At 51.8% G+C, this 22,195-nt stretch overlaps 1 protein-coding gene across 6 annotated transcripts in view; it reads left to right on the forward strand.

Annotated features, from left to right (window-relative positions):
- Nucleotides 1-1,575: 1,575 nt before the first annotated feature.
- The window catches only part of SOGA3 (SOGA family member 3), a 47,401-nt gene continuing 26,781 nt past the window's right edge, over nt 1,576-22,195 (forward strand). For 2 of the 6 annotated variants that reach the window (XM_054173959.1, XM_054173960.1), the window contains exons 1-4: nt 1,576-1,878; nt 4,260-5,238; nt 5,575-5,799; nt 13,619-13,777. In XM_054173959.1, the coding sequence (XP_054029934.1) occupies nt 4,330-5,238; nt 5,575-5,799; nt 13,619-13,777 (1,293 nt within the window). In that variant the 5' untranslated portion in view covers nt 1,576-1,878; nt 4,260-4,329. The remainder of the gene's footprint in view (nt 1,879-4,259; nt 5,239-5,574; nt 5,800-13,618; nt 13,778-22,195) is intronic. The other 4 variants (XM_054173958.1, XM_054173956.1, XM_054173955.1 and 1 more) reach the window with 4 other exon arrangements.

Genomic DNA, 22,195 nt, shown 5'->3' on the forward strand with positions numbered 1-22,195 from the left:
TTTTGTATTTTCACTCCTCGTGTTTTCAGTCAATTTTTCTGTTTAGTTGCTAAGACTGCAGTCAATATTTATGAGCTTCAAAGGCTCAAGTAATCATTAAATGTTATGAATCTTAAAAGTAGCTTCTCATCACCTCAGCATTTTTCATCTTCAGCATAAATGTTCCATTTCCTATTTTCTGATTGTCCTCAACTCATCCCATCTATAAATATTCAGTTCCTGCAGTCCCTGGGCTCAAGGCTTGGAGAACATGCAGCTGTGTGGTGGGGGTGTACCTTTCCAGGATATGCTGTTTCAGATGTGTTGGGTCCTGCTTGTCATATCAGAAGAGGAGGAGAGGATTGCAGGGCAGAAGCAGCTGGAGGTCTCCCCTGAGCTTGCTCTCCCACAAGGGCTGCACCAGGACCTCACAAATACCTTTCTATAAATGTATGTATATGCAATCACAGAGTGGTGGGGGTTGGAAGGCACCTTTGGAGATCATTCAGTCCCACCCTCCCTGCCAGAGCAGGTTCACCTAGAGCAGATAGCACAGGATGGTGTCTAGGTGGGCTTTGAATGACTTCAGAGAAGACTCCACCACCTCTCTGGGCAGTCTGCTCCGGTGCTCTACCACCTTCAACACAGAGAAGTTCCTCCTCATGTTTGGATTTAACCTCCTATGATCAGTATCTGAAGCCATGCACATGTAGAGTATTTGAGGTGTTCACATGGATGTATGCACACACTGTCTCTGTAGGCACAGTGTATTTGGGTGTATAGGTTTAGTATATAGAGGTATGTATAGATCTGTGCATGTACATATATACCCTGGTATACTTGTGGGCATGAAACCCTACTGTGCACACAGCGCAGAGGGAAATACTTCCTCCTGAGAGGGCAAGGAAAGGGGAGATGAAAGGGAAAGTGAAAACAGAAAGGGGAAAAGATAATGGGAAAAGGGAGAAGGGGAGAGAAAGAGATAGGAAAGAGAAAAGAAGGGAAGGGAAGGGAAGGGAAGGGAAGGGAAGGGAAGGGAAGGGAAGGGAAGGGAAGGGAAGGGAAGGGAAGGGAAGGGAAGGGAAGGGAAGGGAAGGGAAGGGAAGGGAAGGGAAGGGAAGGGAAGGGAAGGGAAGGGAAGGGAAGGGAAGGGAAGGGAAGGGAAGGGAAGGGAAGGGAAGGGAAGGGAAGGGAAGGGAAGGGAAGGGAAGGGAAGGGAAGGGAAGGGAAGGGAAGGTTCTTTGTCTGCAATTCCGAGACTTCAGGTGTGGAATCTCAGGGTTCTCCAGAGCACAGGTGAATTCACCTCATGACAAAAGCGGTGAAACCCAGGGTGCAGGTAAACGGTTAACGGCCCCTTACTCCCTGTGCCCACATGACCGAACCGCGCCGGGGGACGCTCCCGGGAGCCCAGGGGGTGTTCGCCTCCCCCGTCTCGGCAAGGTCGGGCCGCGGTGAGAGGGCGCAGCGTGGACCCGGCGGCGAACAAAGGACAGTCCCGTCAGCATCCCGCCGAGGGTGCCGAGGGCAGCCGGCGCCTCCCGGGCAGCGCGGGGTGCTGGGTAACCGCTCCGGGTGGCCGGCCGGGATGCGGCGGGCAGGGGCAGCGCAGGCTGTGCCCCCCGCCCCGCTCTAATCCCGCTCCTCCGTGTGCGCTGGGGGGTGGGGGGGACGCGGCTCAGCCTCCAGGCCTGGGCGGGGTTCTTGCCGCTTCAGCTTTTCTTTTCTCTTCCCTTCGCCGCTTTCCTCTCTCCCTCCCTCTCCCTCCCCCCTTCTCCATCTCCCAGGCCCAGTGAGGTCAGCTCATGAATATCTCATTTTGCTGAGAGAACCTCGTGTGCGCTGCCTGTGCCCCCCCCGCCGCATGCATTCGGCCAGCCCGGAGCAGACAGGGTGGTGGTGAGTACCGAGGCTGCCTTACGCCAGCCCTTTTGTGTCCCCGACACCGGAACGTCGCTCGGGATCCAGGTGCAATAAACCCGCCCGGGTGTAAAGGAGAAACGCGGAAAATCCTGCTGCTCCTTTAAATCCAGGACAAAAAGGCAGGAGCGTTCCCAACCTTTCCCTTTGGGATCAGGGAGAGGCGGGCGGCCGGCGAGGGGCCGGGGCGGCTGGGGGAAGCCCTGGGCGAAGCCTTGGGCAGGGGGGATGCCCAAGCTGAAGGGTGGAACCACTACATCCCTCCCTTTTGTTGCTGCCCTTTCTTTCTTTATTTATTTATTTTCCCACTCGGGCTGCCGTTCCCGACGGGAAAACCTCCGTCCCGGCGCCACGTGGGTTTGCTGCTGGGGTGGAGGTTGTGTGGCGGAGTTTGGGGGGGGCGGGAGGGATGGAGATGTCGGGCTTCGGCTGAAACGGGGCTTTCCCTGTGCCAGCTGAATGAAAAATAACCTTAAAAATGAAGCACCTGAGCCATAGTCCTGGAATCGGGGGCATGCACGGTGAGACGTGTTCCCGACAGAGCGCGGCCGAGCCGGGTGACTTTGCTGCAGTGAAACTTCCCGAAAGGATCCAGATAAAAAGCCTCAGGAACCTCACGCTATTATTTATTTCAATTAGGGGTTTGGGCTATAGGTAACAAAAAAAAAAGAGGCAATGAAGTCTTGCTGGTTTTGTTTGTAGTAGTAAGATGCTGGATCTAAGCCTTGTTGGGTTTGTTTGTCTTTGTAGTAAGGAGCAAGATGCAGGATCTAAGCCTTGTTGGGTTTGTTTGTAGCAATGGGTAAGATGCAGGATCTAAGCCTTGCTGGGTTTGTTTGTAGCAATGGGTAAGATGCAGGATCTAAGCTAAGTCCTGGGGTTTTATACTCCTGCAGTTTCTGTAGGTTTGGATTCCAAGAGTGACATTTTGTACCTGTGTGGCTCTGAACAGCAGCAGCGTGGATATTCTGGTTGTGGTGGTTCAACAGAGAGGCAAAGCAAGCGGTTAAGTTTTACACTCCCATGCCCCCTTTTTGACTAATTAATGTCTGGGAAGTTTCTGCCAAATGGTGTCCTTTTGAGCATTAATTTCCAGTGTATTGGTTAAAACCAGGGTGATAATGACAGTGCATTTGAGAGGAAACCCTGCGCTCCTGCCAGGGAGAGCTGAGCAAACACAGTCTCATTGTCTAGTATGTTCTAGGGAGTAAACCAATTGTCAGGGAATGGTATAATATCAGACTTCACCCAGTCCTGTGTCTTTCTTCCCTGTGCTATTAACAAATGGTTATGCCTTGTTCTGGGAAGGAATCATTAGGCTGTGTTAGGAACGCTGCCATTTCTACTTTGTCTCATGTTTTATTTGCAGGATATATTAAGGAACATTATCAGCAGCATGATGTGGCTTTTAACAGCCCTAACAAGCTGCTGGGGCCATGAAAACTCTGCTTTAGTCACTATGGGGGGCGTGGGGGTGGTAAAATTGCCCTTGCAACCTTAGGTGACCACATCACATCGTGTACTGGGTGAGGGTGTGTTCCGTGCTTCCTCAGCTCTGAAAACCTGCTGGAGTGATTGTGCCTCAGCCCTATGTCACAAACCTGTATCAGTCTTTAGCCCTGACAATGTCTCTGGAGAATAAAATGGGACAAATGATGGAATCACAGAAGCGTTTTGGTTGGAAAAGACCTTTACGATCATTGAGTCCCAACCATCATCTAACTCTACCAATCTCTAGAAGGTGATTGAAGGGCCCCTTTCCTTTATGACACCCCCCCCAATTCCTGACGTTTGGAGGCCTAAGCTTGCTGTGGAAGAGTCCCTGTCCAAGCTGAAGGGAAATCTATTGTTGCTTCCACGTGTGCAGCCCTTTGTACAGAAGCCTTTCTTTCCCCGTCGGCTGTCACAGACAGCTGGAAGGGGCCTCTGAGGAGACAGGCAGATGTGGTACAGCCCAGACTGGCACTGAGCTGGGCAGCGATGCCAAGGCAGAAGGAAGAGGGGAATGTGGATGGAAATTCAGCTGTGGTGGGGCAGACCTCAGGGGGGTGGGCTGGGCATCGCGGGGGGTGGTGGTGGTGGGGAATGGCCCACGATGCAAGCTGAGTGGGACCCGAGCTCGTCCCCAGCCAAGCGGTGGGCAGTCCCTCTCAGAAGCACCCGCGGCCCGGCGCTGGGCTGCATCCCCAGCCGGCGCTTCCCGGGCCGCCGCCCTGCCCGCGGGGTGGGGAGTGCCCGGGGAGCAGCCGGGGCACTGCGGCGGTAAGCAGCTGGCACGCTGGTTGCCGGAGCTCCCGTCCCCCCGCCTCCCCGGCGCTATCCTCCCTTGTCCCCACCCCAACCATCTTCTCCTCCCGCAGCTCCCGGGGCGGCGGCGGCGGCGGAGGAGGAGGCCGCCGGTGATGGACGTGTCTGGCAGATAGCGCCGCCATGAGCCAGCCGCCGGCAGGGGGCGCCGCCGCGGAGCCTCGCCTGCACCCCGAGGGCAGCAGCGGCCGGAAGCCGCCGCCGCGCGCCTCCTCCCCGGCCCGCGCCCGCGACGCCGCCCCGCGCCCGCCGCCCGCCAGCGCCTCCCGCGCCCCGGCCGCTGCCGCCGCCGCCGCCAAGGCCGCCTCGACGCGCCCGCCGCCGGGCCAGGTCCCCAGAGCCGCCCGCGGCCGCGCCGCTGACAAGGCACCGCGCGGCGTGGGGCCTGCGGGAGCTGTCCAGCCCGGCGCCGGTGCTGAACCGCCGCCCGCCGCCGGTGGAAAAGCCGCTGCCGAGGAGTCGCCGCCGCTGCGCGCCGCCGAGCCCGCCGAGGAGGCGCCCCCTGCAGGAGGCGGCGGCGGCGGGGGGGAGCGGGAGGGGGCGGGGGCGCCGCAGCCGCCGCCGCCCAAGCAGTGGCGGGGGAAAGCGGGGCGGTCTCCGCTGAAGGGCGCGGGGGAGGCGGCCCCGGCGCCTCCATCTTCCTCGGGCGCAGGGAAGGGCCGCGGGGCGGCGGGCGGCGGTGGGTACTGGAAGGAGGGATGCCTGCAGAGTGAGCTCATCCAGTTCCACCTCAGAAAGGGGTTGGCGGCGGCAGCCCAAATGCAAACCAAGGGCAGCAACCACAGCAGCAGCGGCAGCGCTTCCTCCGCCGCCTCCTCCTCCTCCGCGGCCGCCGCCCCGGTCGAGCCTCCCCCGACCGCCTCCGCCTCCTCGCCCTCTGCCATGGCGGCCGCCGGGGCGGAGGGGCTGCGGCAGGAGGAGGCGGGCGGCGGCGGCAGGAGTGGCACCCCCGAGGGCTCCCTGAGCCCGCAGCTGCAGGAGGAGATGCAGGAAGAGATGGAGAAGCTGCGGGAGGAAAACGAGACCCTCAAGGTAAGGGGCCGGGGCGGCGGGGGCAGCGGGAGGGGGCTACCAGGGGTCGGGGGAATAGGGACCGGGCCGCCTCCCACCCCCACACCTGGGCGGGGGTTTCCCCAAAGCCCTTTTCCCCGGCACTGCCGCTGGAGGCAGGGTTAAGGTGGCCCTGTGGTGGGGGTGCAGGCAGGGGTAATCGCTTCGGTGCGGAGCTTTTAATGAGCTGGGTGGTATTTAGCTGTGGCGGCCCTGCGGGGAGGAGCTCCATTTTGGCAGCCTTCTCTTAACCCGTGCTGATATTTGTGCTTCTGACCCACCTGTTGCATCCCTGTCCCCTTGTTGCCCCACTGCCAGAATGAGATAGACGAGCTGAGGACGGAGATGGACGAGATGAGGGACAGTTTCTTCGAGGAGGACGCTTGCCAGCTCCAGGAGATGCGGCACGAGCTGGAGCGAGCCAACAAGAACTGCCGGATCCTCCAGTACCGGCTGCGCAAGGCCGAGCGCAAGAGGCTGCGCTACGCCCAGACCGGCGAGATCGACGGCGAGCTCCTGCGCAGCATGGAGCAGGACCTCAAGGTATGCCCCTGGGCGGCTGTCAGTGGGAGGCAGTGCCTCAGACCAAGACATCGCTGTGTGCTTGCTCCTCGTGAATCATGGAATGGCTTGAGTTGGAAGGGATCTCAGAGATCATCTCGTTCCAGCCCTCCTGCCACGGGCAGGGACACCTCCCACGAGCCCAGGTTGCTCCAAAGCCTCATCCAGCCTGGTCTTAAACACCTCCAGGGATGAGGCATGCACAGCTTCTCTGGGCAACCCATTCCAGTGCTTCAGCACCTTCATAATGAAAACTCCTTCCAAATCTAAATCTAAATCCTAAATCTAAATCATCTGAATCTAAATCTAAATCTAAACCTAATCTAAATCTAATTCTAATGAAATCTAGTCTAAATCTGAATCTAATCTAGGCAAGCCATTCCAGTGCCTCACCACCTTCCTTATGAAGAACTTCTTTCGAATCTAAATCTACATCTGAATCTAAATCTGAATCTGAATCTAAAATCTAAGTCTTAAGTCTAAAACTAATCTAATCTGGGCAACCCATTCCAGTGCCTCACCACCTTCCTTATGAAGAACTTCTTTCGAATCTAAATCTAAATCTGAATCTGAATCTAAATCTAAGTCTAAAACTAATCTAATCTGGGCAACCCATTCCAGTGCCTCACCACCTTCATTATGAATAACTTCTTCCAAATCTAAATCTAAATCTAAACCTAATCTAAATCTAAATTTAAATCTAATCTAATCTAATCATGAATAACTTCTTCCAAATCTAAATCTAAACCTAATCTAAATCTAAATTTAAATCTAATCTAATCTAATCATGAATAACTTCTTCCAAATCTAAATCTAAACCTAATCTAAATCTAAATTTAAATCTAATCTAATCTAATCATGAATAACTTCTCCCAAATCTAAATCTAAACCTAAACCTAATCTAAATCTAATCTAATCTAAATCTACATCTACACCTGAATCTAAATCTACCCTGCTCTAGTTTCAAAAGGTTCACCCTTGTTCTGTCACTACAAGCTGTTCTAAACAGTCCCTCCCCAGCTTTCCTGTAGCCTCCTTCAGGTACTGGAAGGCTGCTCTAAGGTCTCCCTGGAGCTGAACCAGGAGGAGATGCTTTTGCACCATCTGCATGCCTGGCACACTCAGACCCAAGTGCTGATCCCATACATATTGGGGATGAATGACAGCAACTTGGCATCAGAGGTTGCAGGGAAGTGGGTCAGGAATGCTGCAAGCAGGCAAAGGTTGAAGTTTCTTAAGGTATCTGCTGACTTGGATCCTCCATCCTTACAAAACCTCTCATAAAAGGTCCCTCCCCAGCTCTCCTGCAGGCCCATTCAGATACTGGGAGCAGCTGTTTCTATCTGTTCTGCCAGTGCAGCTCATGGGGTAGCAGTGGCCAAGCATACTGTGGCCCTTCAGGGTTTGTTTACTTAGCCTGGCTGCACCTTTAGTCCTATCAGTTGTGGTAAAGTTGTGGTGCAAGTAGTGTCTCAAGTACAAATTTGGCTCTAGAGACTTGGGATCTTTATGATGAACCTAAAATACAGCAAAATACAGCCTACCCCTGCAAAATTGAACCAGCCTCACCAGATAGTCCTCGTGACTTTAAGAGGGTTACAGTTCTCTTCAGTCAAGGTCTCAGAGAGCTGGCAGCTTGAATCACAGAATCAACCAGGTTGGAAAAGACCTCAGAGATCATCAAGTCCAACCTGTTACCTAATACCTAACACCTCCTGACAACTAAACCATGGCTCCAAGTGCCACATCCAGTCCTTTATGAGCACCTCCAGGGACGGTGACTCCACCACCTCCCTGGGCAGCACGTTCCAGTGGCAAATTACTCTTTCTGTGAAGAACTTTCTCCTCACCTCGAGTCTAAACCTCCCCTGGCACAGCTTGAGACTGTGTCCTCTTGTTCTGGTGCTGGCTGCCTGGGAGAAGAGACCAACCCCCACCTGGCTCCAACCTCCCTTCAGGGAGTTGCAGAGAGCAAGAAGGTCTCCCCTGAGCCTCCTCTTCTGCAGGCTAAGCAACCCCAGCTCCCTCAGCCTCTCCTCACAGGGCTGTGCTCCAGACCTCTCACTCTGCCTCGTCGAATACTGGCAGAGTCAGAACAAAAAACCTTGACTCCACTGATGTCAGCAAACAAAACTGCTGTTTTCAGGACTTCTGAAAATCCTGAGGCTGGGATTTTCCACATGCCCCTGCAACCATAGACACAACCCAGGAGATTTCCATGTCTCATCAGCTCTAGTCCATCCATGACATCGGAATGAGCTACGGCCTGTTGTTGAGGGGGACTTTGAGTCCTCATTTCAGGATTACCATTGGTAAAGTGTCCATCATCTCCATTCTAGGTTGGTCCAGTTACAGAAGAAAAGCCACTTCCTTATGCTAGTTGGAAGTTGTTGAATTTAGGCTTGAGGTGAGGAGAAAGTTCTTCACAGAAAGAGTTGTTAGCCATTGGGATGTGCTGCCCAGGGAGGTGGTGGAGTCCCCATCCCTGGAGGTGTTCAAAAAGGGATTGGATGTGGCACGTGGAACCATGGTTTAGTAGTCATGAGGTGTTGGGTGACAGGTTGGACTTGATGATCTCTGAGGTCTTTTCCAACCTTATTGATTCTGTGATTCTTACTGAATCAGGATTCCTCTATCCTGCCATTTCCCACGGCATCACAGAGCTCTGGGTAGCAAGGGTGAGCTTATTGACCACACTTGAGCCTGTGACTGCAGCTACTTGAGGCTCATTGGATTCTGTGGGTGCAGCTGAAAATGTCCATTTCATGCATGGTCAGGAACAAGGTGGTTTTTAAACTTGTGTCTGATCAGTCTAATGGAATAAGAGTCTGTTATTCCCAGGCCTGGTTTTCAGACTTGGATCATCTCTGCTGGACATTTTCCAGCTTGTCATCATTCTTATTAAAATGTAGGAACCAGTCCAAGACACATTCTAGTCATTTTCTCACTAATGCCATCTAAAATGCTAATACCCTTCTCTTGATTTCTGTTTGATATTCCTTCTCTGTACATATTCTTCTCCCTAGTATCAAGTGATCATAGAATCATTGAATCAATAAGGTTGGAAAAGACCTGAAAGATCATCAAGTCGAGCCTGTCACCCACCACCTCATGACTACTAAACCATGGCACCAAGTGCCACGTCCAGTCCCCTCCTGAACACCTCCAGGGATGGTGATTCCACCACCTCCCTGGGCAGCACATTCCAATGGCTAATCTCTTTCTATGAAGAACTTCTTCCTTACCTCCAGCTTAAGCCTCCACTGGCACAGCCTGAGACTGTGTCCTCTTGTTCTGGTGCTGCTTGCCTGGGAGAAGAGACCAACCCCCTCCAGGCCACAACCACCCTTCAGGTAGTTGTAGACAGCACTAAGGTCTCCCCTGAGCCTCCTCTTCTCCAGGTGATAGAATGAAAGGAAATTGCTTCAAGTTTTGCTAGGGGGGAGTTTGGATTGGCTATTGGGAGCAATTTCTTTGCTGCAAGAGTGGCCAGGCATTGGAAAGGGCTGCCCAGGGAGGTGGTGGAGTCACAGCCCATGGAAATGTTCAAGAATCAGGTGGACACAGCACTTGGGGACATGGTTTAATGGCCATGGTGGTGTTGTGTCCATGGTTGGACTGGATGATCTTAGAGGTCTTTTCCAACCAAGAGTGTTCTGTGACTCTATGAAACCCCATGTTGGCTGTTGTGGCCATGACAGTTCTCTAAGTCCAGCTGTCTGTGTGGCTCTTGACAAAATGGTCTTCTTGGTCAGAAGAAGCAAAACAACCCCTTCCTCAGGGGAATTTCTAGTTGAAACAAGGGACCTTTGGCCCACACAGAATGCTGTTGAGGTGAGCAGCTCATTTGTTGCAGGCAGAATTTGAACAGGAACCTTCCTGCCCCAAGGCAACGTTGTTGTTCCAGCTTCCAGAGCTGATTTTGTTGTTGGCTCTGTGTTACTTGATGTTAACAAGTGTGCAGGGTTTGGGGGGAAGTTGGTGGGGCATCTCTGGTGAGGTGCTTGCCTGCAGTGTAGGAGATAGAACAGAATAGAATAGGCTACACTAGACCAGGTTGGAACAGACCTTCAAGATCATCACATCCAACCTATTATCCAACACCATCTATCAACTACACCATGCAGCTGAGCACCCTATCAAGTCTCCTCCTAAACACCTTCAACGATGGTGACTCCACCACCTCCCTGGGCAGCACATTCCAATGGGCAATCACTCTCTCTGTTTAGAATTTCTTCCTCACCTCCAGCCTAAACCTCCCCTGGCACAGCTTGAGACTGTGTCCTCTTATTCTGGTGCTGGGTGCCTGGGAGAAAAGACCAACCCCCACCTGGCTACAACCTCCCTTCAGGTAGCTGTAGAGAGCAAGAAGGTCTCCCCTGAGCCTTCTCTTCTGCAGGCTAAGCAACCCCAGCTCCCTCAGCCTCTCCTCACAGGGCTGTGCTCCAAGCCCCTCACCAACTTTGTTGCCCTTCTCTGGACACCTTCCAGCAACTCAACCTCCTCCCTAAACTGAGTGGCCCAGAACTGGACACGGGACTCAAGGTGTGGCCTAACCAGTGCAGTGTACAGGGCAGAATGACTTCCCTGCTCCTTCTGGCCACACTGTTCCTGATCCAAGCCAGGATGCCATTGGAGCTCTTGGCTGCCTGGGCACACTGCAGCCTCCTGTTCAGGCTACCACCAACGCTGGTGAGGCAGGACCTGCCCTTCCTAAATCAGTGCTGGCTAGGCCTGATCCCTTGGCCATCCTGTAAGTGCTGTAGCAGCTGAGGCTGGAGTTTGAGCTGGACAAAGGGCTCACTTCAATGATGTTTCCTCCCACATCTTTCCCAATCACCTTACAGGTGACTCTTTGGAAGGGGAAGGGTGTTTTTGCAGGGTGTTCCCACAGCTGATGAAGGTGTTCAGCTCTGGAGTAGGGATGGATGCCTAAGGCCAGATTTCTACCTAATTAAATTCTGGGTGCTGGCTAACTGTAATTCTAACTCATCTGCAGTTCTCTGGCCTGTTCCCAAGTCCACTTCTGGGGAATTTCTGTCCAAAATGGCCTCAAGCTGTGCTAGGGGAGGTTTAGGTTGGATATTAGGAAAGAATTCTTTGCTGCAAGAGTGGTCAGGGATTGGAACAGGCTGCCCAGGGAGGTGGTGGAGTCACCAGCTCTGGAGGTGTTAATGAAATGCCTGGCCATGGCACCTGGGGACATGGTTTGATGGCTGTGGTGGTGGTGGAGTGATGGTTGGACTCAGAGGCTTTTCCCAACCTTAGTGACACTACACTTCTGTGGACTTGATGATCTTTGAGGTCTCTTCCAACCTGGGTGATTCTGTGATTCTAAAACAGTGCTGTTCATTTTGCATGAGTAAAATACTAGGGGGGCTGAATCTTTCAGAGCTGCAGTCGTGCATCTAGCTGTGGCCAAATGCCTCTTGCATAAGTGAGTGCCATTCCCCACCTCATCTAGAATGCTCTGTAGCGTTTCCCTGCATTGTTTGCTGCTCCTCCAAATTTTGTGCTGGAAGACCCACTGCCAGTAATGATCTCGTTGCTTGGCTGTGTTTACTGCTGTCAGCCTGTATCTATGGAGCCAGGACAGATTCTGATAGGATGCTGTTCCAAAATCTGTCCCCCATGATTTCCATTTCCTTTGCTTGGGCAACCAGATGAGCAGTTCAATACTGAGCGTGGGCAAAGCCATCGAGCTGTAGCCCTGTGGTGTGATTCTCAGCTCATCCTGCAGTCTCTTTGGAGCGTGGTTATAATTGAAATTCCCCTCCACTCCCTCTTTCTGTGAGGCATTATGTGCCTTGAGTGCTGCCTGTGTGGTGGGGGGAGGTTGCTGAATGATTCTGGGCTACACTGCAGCGTTGTATCTGTAATTCACACACTGGGTTTCTTGTCAGGAGAGGCTGAGTCACTAGCTGCTGCTGTTTTCTGAGGTTGGATCCTTCTAGACTGCTTGCTTGCAATCCCCCCTCTCTTCTTTTTTTTCTGCTCTTTAGATTTTTAGTGTGTCAAGAAGAGTTCTTTGGCATAGTAACATTGAGATCAGAATCACAGAAACATTCAGGTTGGAAAAGACCCTCAGGATCACCAAGTCCAACTGAGAACCCTACTCTGCAAGGTTCACCCCTTAACCATATCCCCAAGCACCACGTCCAAACCACCTTTAAACACATCCAGGGCAGTCTCCAACCATCTCCCTGAGCAGCATATTCCAATGCCTGACCAGTCTGATCCTGAAAAAATGTTTCCTAATGTCCAGTTTAAGCCTACCTCAAGTCCAGTTTAAGCCTACCCAAGTCACAGCTTGAGGCCATTCCCTCTTGTTCTGTCACTAATTACCTGTGAGAAGAGACCAGCACCAGCCTCTCTACAACATCCTTTCAGGTAGCTGTAGAGAGCAAAGAGGTCTCCCCTCAGCCTCCTCTTTTCCAAACTGAACAGCCCCAGCTCCTTCAGTCACTCTTCATCAGATTTATTCTCCAGGCCCTTCCCCAGCTTGGTTGCCCTCTGCACTCTCCCCAAAGAGAACCATGGCTTGGAGAGAAACAGTGGTAAGACCCAAAGAACCTGTGCTGATGCTTTTATACTTTTCATAGATGGGGCTAGTGAAAGCCATAAAGGCTATCTCCCTGAGCTCCCCTAGCTTAATGCTGAGAAGGATTAACTAGACTTTCCCATGTTCTAAGAAAAGCAGGAAATTAGGCTCTTCAAGCTCTGTGTCTAAATCACCAGCATGACAGTGATTAGTGTGTGTTTAAATATTGTTGCTGCCTGATTATGGTTCCTCCTGGTTTCCCAGGACACAATGCAAGTGGCTTGAATGGCAACATTCTCATTGCTTTCCATGACAAAGAGAAATTACATCTTGGGGTGTGCTTTTTAACTCTCTTCCTGTGAGGATGCATTGAAAGAAGCCCCCAAAGAGCTTGGTGTTCATCTTCATTTGATGTATTTGACATCATTCCAACAAAAGAGAAGACTGGGAGGAGATCTTATTCATGTTTATTAATATCTGGAGGGTGGGTGTCAAGAAGAAGGGGACAGGCTCTTTTTAGTGGTGTCCTGTGATAGGACCAGGGGCAGTGGACACAAGCTGGAACTCAGGAAGTTCTGCCTCAACATGAGGAAAAACTCCTTTGGTGTGAGGGTGCTGGAGCCCTGGAGCAGGCTGCCCAGAGAGGTTGTGGAGTCTCCTTCTCTGGAGACTTTCAAGACCCACCTGGATGTGTTCCTGTGTGACCTACTCTAGGTGATCCTGCCCTCCCAGGGAGGTTGGACTCCATGATCTCAGGGGGTCCATTCCAACCCTTACCATGGTTTAGTACTTCTTCTGTGACCTACTCTAAGGTGCTCCTGCCTTCCCAGGGAGGTTGGACTCCATGATCTCAGGGGTCCATTCCAACCCTTACCATGGTTTAGTAGTTCTTGTGTGACTGTGATCGTTTGAGGCTGTGCCTTTAAGAGTAGAGTAGTAGGTCACCACAGTGACCTACTCTAAGGTGATCCTGCCTTCCCAGGGAGGTTGGACTCAATGATCTCAGGGGTCCATTCCAACCCTTACCATGGTTTAGTAGTCATGAGGTCTGTGGTGACAGGTTGGACTTGATGATCTTTGAGGTCTCTTCCAACCTTGGTGATACTGCGATGATTGTATGTCCCTGTCTGTCTGTCTCCTTTCATGCAGCTTACATGAAAACATCCAGAAGGGCCCTTTCTGGTTAGGTTGCTTAGGCACCAAGTGCTGCAGCAGTAATTCTGGGGTGTAATCTTTCTTCTGAAACTCCATTTCACTTAGGTTGCAAAGGATGTGTCGGTGAGGCTTCATCATGAGCTGGAGAACGTGGAAGAGAAACGTACCATAACAGAAGATGAAAATGAGAAACTGAGGCAGCAGCTTATAGAAGTTGAAATTGCCAAGCAAGCACTGCAGAACGAGCTGGAGAAGATGAAGGAGGTTAGTGGTGCTGTTTCCTCCTGCTCAGGGTGTTGGAGGGTTTCAAAGTCTTACTGCTGAACTCACTGCTTTTCCTTCCAGGGCTTACTCAGGGTGTGCAAAGTATGGCAGGCAAAAGTTGGTGTTTCCAAAGAATGCTGAAGTGCAGCTTGGGGATTGGGAAGCTGGCTCTGGCCAGCCTGATCTAGTGTGGGGTGTCCCTGCCCATGGCAGGGGGGTTGATGATCCTTGTGGTGCCTTCCAACCCTGACTGATACTATGATACTAAGCTGAGAAGAGTCTGAAGGGGATTTGGTGTTTCCTAAGCAAAACAGAAGCCAAACTCTGACTTTGGTTTTCTTGTAGAAGGAGGGAAATGTGGAGGTGATGGTAACAGAGTTCAGAGGCTTTGGGATGTTGTATTTACATTAAGATACAGGCATGTCCAGGGAGGTGATGGAATCACCATCCCTGGAAGTGTTCATGGAATGTGTGGCCATGGCACTCTGGGACATGGTTTAATGGCCATGGTGGTGTTGGTTTGATGGTTGGACTGGATGATCTTAGAGGTCTCTTTCAACCAAACCAATTCATAGATTGATAGAATCATGGAAGTGTTTGGGTTGGAAGGAACCTTAAAGGTCATCTACTTCCAACCCCCCTGCCATGGGCAGGGACACCTTTCACTACATCAGGCTGCTCAAGGCCTTCCCCAGCTGGACCTTGAACACTTCCAGTCAGGGAGCACCCACAGCCTCTCTGGGCAATCTGTTCCAGTGTCTCACCACTCTCACTGTCAAGAACTTTTTGCTGATCTCCAGTCTCAATCTCCCCTCTTTAGCCAAAGCCATTGTCCCTTGTCCAGTCACTACAAGATCTTAATAAAACGTCCTTCCTCAGTTCTCTTGTAGCCCCCTTCAGGTACTGGAAGGCCACTCTGAGGTCTCTCTGGAGCCTTCTCTTCTCCAGGCTCAACAGCCCCAACTCTCTCAGCCTGTCCCCATAGTGGGGGTGCTCCAGCCCCCTGATCATCTTCATGGCCTCCTCTGGACCTACTCCAGCAGTTCAATGTCCTTTCTATGCTGGACATTGAACTACTGGAATTTATGGTTCTGTATTTGCAGGAAGAGTGCTGCAGGGACTCAGAGGGATCTGGCTTTGCAGTTGGTGTTCCCCACAGGTTTTTACAAAGACCACTATACCTCCCTTGCTGGCTGCTGCTAGGGACAAGCAAACACTGGGAATCTAGCTGCTCCTTGTTCAGTCATGTTCTTTGGAGTGCTGGGAAGTGAGAGGCTGCACCTGGCCTTCCAGTCTAAGCATGATTTTGTGTTATATCTAATTCATCTTCAAAATGACTCCACTTGCTGCTGGAGAGATGCAAGATGTTGTGCTATTAAGTGAGCAGAAAATTGTGCTGCAGCAGTAATGGCCTGGCTGACAGAGATAACAAAGCATGCAGTAAAAAGAGAAACTGTTGACTAAGGATAAGCAAGCTCAGGTTGTAGAAACAGCTCTCCAGTTCAGCATTTGGAATGCAGTGAATGCCACCAATGTCAGTTGTACTGCCATTCCCTAGCAGGAGTGCCAGTGCCTGCTTTGATCTTGTATGCAGCAGAAGTGGTGTATTTCAGTTGCTAAGACAGGCAGGGACGTTTCAGTTCCATGGTAAGTTACAGGGGGTTTAGGAACTTGCTTTAGTGCTTGCTGTAAATGATGTAGTATTGAGTGGAACTGAGTTTCAGACGTGGTAGCAGGGGAGAAACGGGTGGGGGTTTTATTTCCACTGTCTGCTGCTTTTCCAGATAATTGCAGGTTTGAAATGGGCATGAAATCTGAGCCTTAGACAGCTTCCTTCCCCTCTGGCTGAGGCTTTCATCTTCTGTTTTCACTCTGGTTTGTGCCCCAACACAAGAGAGACATGAACCTGCTGCAGCAGGTCCAAAGGAGGGCACGGAGATGATCAGAGGGCTGCAGACCCTCTCCTGTGAAAACAGGCTGGGAGAGTTGGGGCTGTTCAGCCTGGAGGAGAGAAGGTTCCAGGGAGACACTATGGCAGCATTTCAATATCTGAAGGGGACCTACAGGAAGGCTGGGGAGGGACTGTTTAGAAGGGCTTGGAGTCATGGAATGAGGAGCAATGGTTGGAAACTGAAGTGGGGGAGCCTTAGGTTGGACATCAGGAGGAAGTTGTTCACTGTGAGGGTGGTGAAACACTGGAACAGGCTGCCCAGGGATGTGGTTGAGGCCCCATCCCTGGAGACATTTAAGGTCAGACTTAATGTTGTCCTGGGCTGCCTGATCTAGTTGGAAGTGTCCCTTGCTCACTGCAGGGACATTGGACAAGATGACCTTTGAGGGTCCCTTCCAATGTGATGCAATCTGTGAATCAAGTAAAACTCAGTGTCAGTCTCTGAGTCACTCATCCTGTTCATGAGACCATGATCTCTCTCTGATTACCCTTACAACCTGTTGTTAAGCTTGCCTTTACTCCAGTTTTTTGATTATTCTTGTCCATTTAGGCTCTACTTTCTTCTAGCTTCCCATGTGTGGATCCTTTCCTCCTGCCCCCCGATGGGTTGGATCACCACTGTAGGCTGCTGTTACCTTGCTGCTTCTTAGGCATCTTCAGATAACAGTGAAGCATAGTGGCAATTTAATAGCTGTTGGTCATCAGGAGCTCTGCAGCTGTAGGAAATGAACCCAGTCATAGGATTGTTAGGGTTGGAAGGAACTTGAAGGATCAGCCAGTTCCAACCCCCCTGCCCTGGGCAGGGACACCTCACACTGCATCAGCTTGCTCACAGCCACATCCAGCCTGCCTCAAGAGATAATCCCAAAGTTGTTATTTTGTGGCTTTCAAACATCTCCCTGCAGACTCCATTTTGTCACTGCTTAATTAGGTTTTAAGAAGGTAAATAGTGAGTCACAGAATCACAGCACAGTGGGGGTAGGAAGGCACCTCTGGAGATCATCCAGGCCAGCCCCCACTGCTAGAGCAGGATCACAGAATCCTAGAATCATAGAATTTGCTAGGGTTGGCAGGGACCTCAAGGATCAGCCAGCTCCAACCCCCTGCCATGGGCAGGGACACCTCACACTACAGCAGGTTGCTCACAGCCACATCCAGCCTGGCTGCAAACACCTCCAGGCAGGAGGCTTCCACCACCTCCCTGGGCAACCTGTGCCAGGCTCTCACCACCCTCATGGAGAAGAACTTCCTAACATCCAACCTCAATCTCCCCATTTCTAGTTTTGCTCCATTCCCCCCAGTCCTATCCCTCCCTGACACCCTCAAAAGTCCCTCCCCAGCTTTCTTGTAGCCCCCTTCAGTTCCTGGAAGGCCACAATTAGGTCTCCTGGGAGCCTTCTCTTCTCCAGACTGAACAGCCCCAACTCTCTCAGTCTGTCCTCATAGCAGAGCAGCTTCAGCCCTCTGCTCACCCTCATGGACCTTCTCTGGACACCTTCCAGCACCTTCAGAGCCTTCCTGTAATAGAGGCTCCAGAACTGGACCCAGAGCTCCAGCTGTGGTCTCACCAGAGTGGAATAGAGGGAGAGAATCACCTCCCTTGCCCTGCTGGCTATGTTTCTCTTGCTACAGCCCAGGCTCTGGCTGGCTTTGTGGGCTGCAAGTTCACACTGGTTGCTCCTGTTGAGCTTCTGATCCACCACCACCCCCAGGTCCTTTCCTTCAGGGCTGCTCTCGATTAAAAGGCTTCTGATCTCTGCCATCAGCAGTTGCTTTCTCTTTATCCTGATCATTCCCTCTGGCCTGCTGTGCTGCTTTCATACTGGTTTCCATTTCTTTCTTTGGCATAGGTGTTTGCCCCTTTCTGTCTTTGCTGTTGGTGTCAGTAGAGGGATACTGTTTAAGCTAGGGGCTCGTCTACACAATGCTGTTTTCATGAAGCTGAAACAGATGGATAATGCCCACTGGCCCAGAATAGAGGCGCTGAGTTAGAATGGAGAAATGCAGTGAGACAAAATAAGTGAAGGAAAATGTACCAGAGTAGAGGTGGAGTGGACAAAGAATCAGAAATGCATCCAGGGAAGTCATTGTGCCCCTGTGCTCAGCACTGCTTAGGCCACACCTTGAGTCCTGTGTCCAGTTCTGGGCTCCTCAGTTGAAGAAGGACATTGAGAGACTTGAAGGTGTCCAGAGAAGGGCAAGGAGGCTGGGGAGGGGTCTGGAGCACAGCCCTGTGAGGAGAGGCTGAGGGAGCTGGGGTTGCTTAGCCTGGAGAAGAGGAGGCTCAGGGGAGACCTCAGTGCTCTCTGCAGCTCCCTGCAGGGAGGTTGTAGCCAGGTGGGGGTTGGTCTCTTCTCCCAGGCAACCAGCAGCAGAACAAGGGGACACAGTCTCCAGCTGTGCCAGGGGAAGTTTAGGCTGGAGGTGAGGAGAAAGTTCTTCCCAGAGAGAGTTGTTAGCCATTGGAATGTGCTGCCCAGGGAGGTGGTGGAGTCCCCATCCCTGGAAGTGTTCAAGAGGGGATTGGATGTGGCACTTGGTGCCATGGTCTAGTCCTTAGGTCTGTGGTGCCAGGTTGGACTTGATGATCTTTGAGGTCTCTTCCAACCTTTGTGATACTGTGACTTAAAGCCTGTTGGCTGGGTTGTGGTCTGCACTTCACTGAGTTTAAAAGCAATGGGACAGTTGATCTCCAAAGACAATGAAGCAGTTTAGTTTCCCAGTGTGATAACAGTTCTCAGACTATGTAATGACTGATTTCTCTCCTTTAATGTCATCAAATGTACTGCAAACCCACAAACCTTTCATGTAACTGCCATGGGAAGTTCATTCTTCTTTTGTAGTGAACAAGAGCAGAGAATGGTTAAAAGACTTAAAAGTGTTGGGAGGCAGAAGCTTAATTTTTTGTTAGGTAATCTCTAGAGCAAGACCAAAGCCAAAGCTCTCTTTGTGTTTAAAAACGGCCCCAAAGATGGTAGACTTGACTGGAGACATCTCTAGAAGTTAAATGCCTGCAGATGTGTTTGCATAAAGACTAAGCCAGAGTTCTCCAGTGAGCAGTTGGGTGAATTATTATAGACTTGGGGATCTCTTTGCCCTTTAATACAGAGAGTGTCTGAATTCTTGATTTAGAGCTGTGGAAATAAACACCCAGACAGTTAGGATCTTTTCCATGACAAAGAGTTGTTGCTGACAGCAGCAGAAGCTTGCAAGCATCCAGCATTTGGAAGGGGTTCCAGCAAAGTGTGGATGTTCCATGTTTCTTGTACTGCCACAGAGCCACAGAATGGGTTGGGTTGGAAGGGACCTCAAAGATCATCCAGTTCCAAAGCCCTGCCAGGGGTAGGGACACCTTCCACTAGGCTACATTGCTCAAGGCCTCATCCAGCCTGGCCTTGAACACCTCCAGGAAGGAGACATCCCCAACCTCCCTGGGCAACCTGTGCCAGTGTCTCACCACCCTCACTGCAAAGAACTTCTTCCTAATCTCCAGTCTCAGTCTCCCCTCTCCCAGCTCAAAGCCATTGCCCCTTCTCCTGTCACTATGAGCCCTTGTCAAAAGTCTCTCCCCAGCTCTCCTGTAGCATCCCCACCCCCTGCCAGAAGGCTGCTCCAGGGTCTCCCCAGACCTTTATCTTCTCCAGGCTGAACAGCCCCAAGTGTCCCAGCCCATCTCCATAGTGAAGGTTCTCCAGCCCTCTGATCATCTTCATGGCCTCTTCTGGACCCTTTCCCACAGCTCCAGGTCTTTTTTGTACTGGGGGCACCAGAGCTGGAGGCAGTGCTGCAGGTGGGGTCTGAGCAGAGCAGAGGGGCAGAATCCCCTCCCTGTGCTGCTGCTCTCCCTGCTCTGGCTGCAGCTCAGCACACAGCTGCCTGCTGGGCTGCCAGGGACCATTGCTGCCTCCTGGGGAGTTTGGCATCAACTGAGATGTCTTCTGCCCCTTCAGTTCAGGAGTTTATAGCTGCCTGCATGGATTTGTGTTTTCAGGAATGGTGCCTGCCTTGTCAGTCAGTCTGGTTTGTTCTCTGCATGGAAAGGGAAGAAGGCAGCAGGGTCTGGGGGTGTGGACACTGGAGCTGGAAGAAGGCAGCAGGGTCTGGGGGTGTGGGCACTGGAGCTGGAAGAAGGCAGCAGGGTCTGGGGGTGTGGGCACTGGAGCTGGAAGAAGGCAGCAGGGTCTGGGGGTGTGGGCACTGGAGCTGGAAGAAGGCAGCAGGGTCTGGGGGTGTGGGCACTGGAGCTGAAAGAAGGCAGCAGGGTCTGGGGGTGTGGGCACTGGAGCTGGAAGAAGGGAACTGAATTCTTTTCCTAATTTTGGGACTAACCTGCTGTGGCACTACAGGAAAGAAATGACACTTTTCTGCTTGTCCTTGCAACCTTTGCCTGCCCTGTTTATGCACAGATTAGCTCTCCATGCATCTCTGAGTGCTGAGACAGCACAGAAATCAGTAGGGTAGCTGAAAATTTCACAAGAAAAACTGCTGTTAAACAACAAACTCCCAACACCCCAAACCCCTGGAGAGCTGTGTCAAGAACTGGTAAGGGATGATCCCATCCCAGTTCCTTTGATCAGCTACATCAGCTACCCCTCTGTCTCTTGGATAAAAATCCAGTGGCTCTCTCACAGCCCTTTTGCTCTTTAAGACCCTTCTCCCATTTAACCATAATCACTTATTCTCTCTCTCAGCCTTATCCCTTCCCTTCCCTTCCCTTCCCTTCCCTTCCCTTCCCTTCCCTTCCCTTCCCTTCCCTTCCCTTCCCTTCCCTTCCCTTCCCTTCCCTTCCCTTCCCTTCCCTTCCCTTCCCTTCCCTTCCCTTCCCTTCCCTTCCCTTCCCTTCCCTTCCCTTCCCTTCCCTTCCCTTCCCTTCCCTTCCCTTCCCTAAGTGTCTTCTCTCCATATCTTAGTTACAGCTTCTTTCTTCTGCCAAATTTGTCCTTTTCCCCTGATTCTTCCACCCCCTCATACAAATCTGTCAGCTTCCTTGGTTTGTTCTGTTCCTTTCCTTGTTCCCTAGCTCTTCACTTTTGCATCAGGACTGGGAGCAGGTCCCTCAGCTGCTCCTCCCCAGCCCTGTTCCCCAGACCCTTCCCCAGCTTTGTTGGCCATCTCTGGACCTGCTCCAACTTTTCAATGTCTTTCTTGTACTGAGGGCCCCAAATCTGACCCCAGCACTCAAGGTGAGGCCTCACCAATGCTGAGTGCAGGGTGACAATCACTTCCCTGCTCCTGCTGGCCGCACTGTTGCTGATCCAGGCCAGGATGCTGGTGGCCTTCTTGGCCACCTGAGGACACATTGGCTCATCTTCAGTGAGCTGTCAAGAGGCACCCCCAGGTCTTTCTCTGCTGGGCAGTTTCCAGCCACTCTGCCCCAAGCCTGGAGCCTTCATGGGGTTGTTGTGACCCAAGTGCAGGACTCGGCACTTGGCCTTGTTAAACCTCATACAGCTGGCTCATTGATCCAAACTGTCCAGGTCCCTCTGTAGAACCTTCCTCCCCTCCATCAGATCAGCACTCCCTCCCATCCTAAGATAGAGGAGTCACCATCCCTGGAGGTGTTGGAAAAAGGATTTGATGTGGCACTTGGAGCCATGGCTTAGTAGTCATGAGGTCTTGGGTGACAGGTTGGACTTGATGATCTTTGAGGTCTTTTCCAACCTTACTGATTTTATGATTCTATGTCTGTAGCTGATATTCCAAATGCTGCCACCCATGCTTATCTCTGGTCCTTACCCATAGCTGCCAGCTGGCCATCACCTGTTACAAAGCACTGCTGTGTGCAGCTGCACTGCTCTGTTGTGTGGAGCACAACTCTTCTCCTTCTCTTTTGGAGTCTTTATCAATCCATGGCTGCACTCCAGGCATGTGAGCTCTCCCATCTTGTCTCTGTGATCCTACTGAGGTCATGCATTTCTACTTTCTCTTTGTTGCCTGTGCTGCAGGCATGCAGGGCACTGGAGATGGCTATTTGGTTGTGCTGCTTTGAAAGGGGGAAGTTTGAGTCTCTGACATCAGACCATCCCCAAGCACAGCCTGACTGCAGCTCCTTTTCATTTCATGTCAGAGTTTGAGCCTTGTTTCAAACAGGTGGTAATGGAGAGAGCAGGGACAAGGTTGAGGTAAGCTGCTGTTAATTTTAGGGTGTTTAAGGTCTACTCCACTCTGGTGAGACTCCACCTGCAGTGCTGTGTCCAGCTTTGGAGCTCCCTGTGCAAGAGGGATGTGGAACTGTTGGAGCAGGTCCAGAGGAGGGCTGCAAAAATGATCAGAGGGCTGGAGAGCTTCTCCTGTGAATACTGGCTGAGAGAGCTGGGGTTGTTCAGTCTGGAGAAGAGAAGGCTCTGAGGAGACCTTAGAGCAGCCTTCTAGTATTGGAAGGGGGCTACAGGACAGCTGGGGAAGGTGTTCAAGAGGGGTTTGGATGTGCACTTGGTGCCATGGTCTAGTCATGAGGTCTGTGGTGA

Source organism: Dryobates pubescens, chromosome 28, assembly GCF_014839835.1.
Source record: "Dryobates pubescens isolate bDryPub1 chromosome 28, bDryPub1.pri, whole genome shotgun sequence".
NCBI lineage: Eukaryota > Metazoa > Chordata > Aves > Piciformes > Picidae > Dryobates > Dryobates pubescens.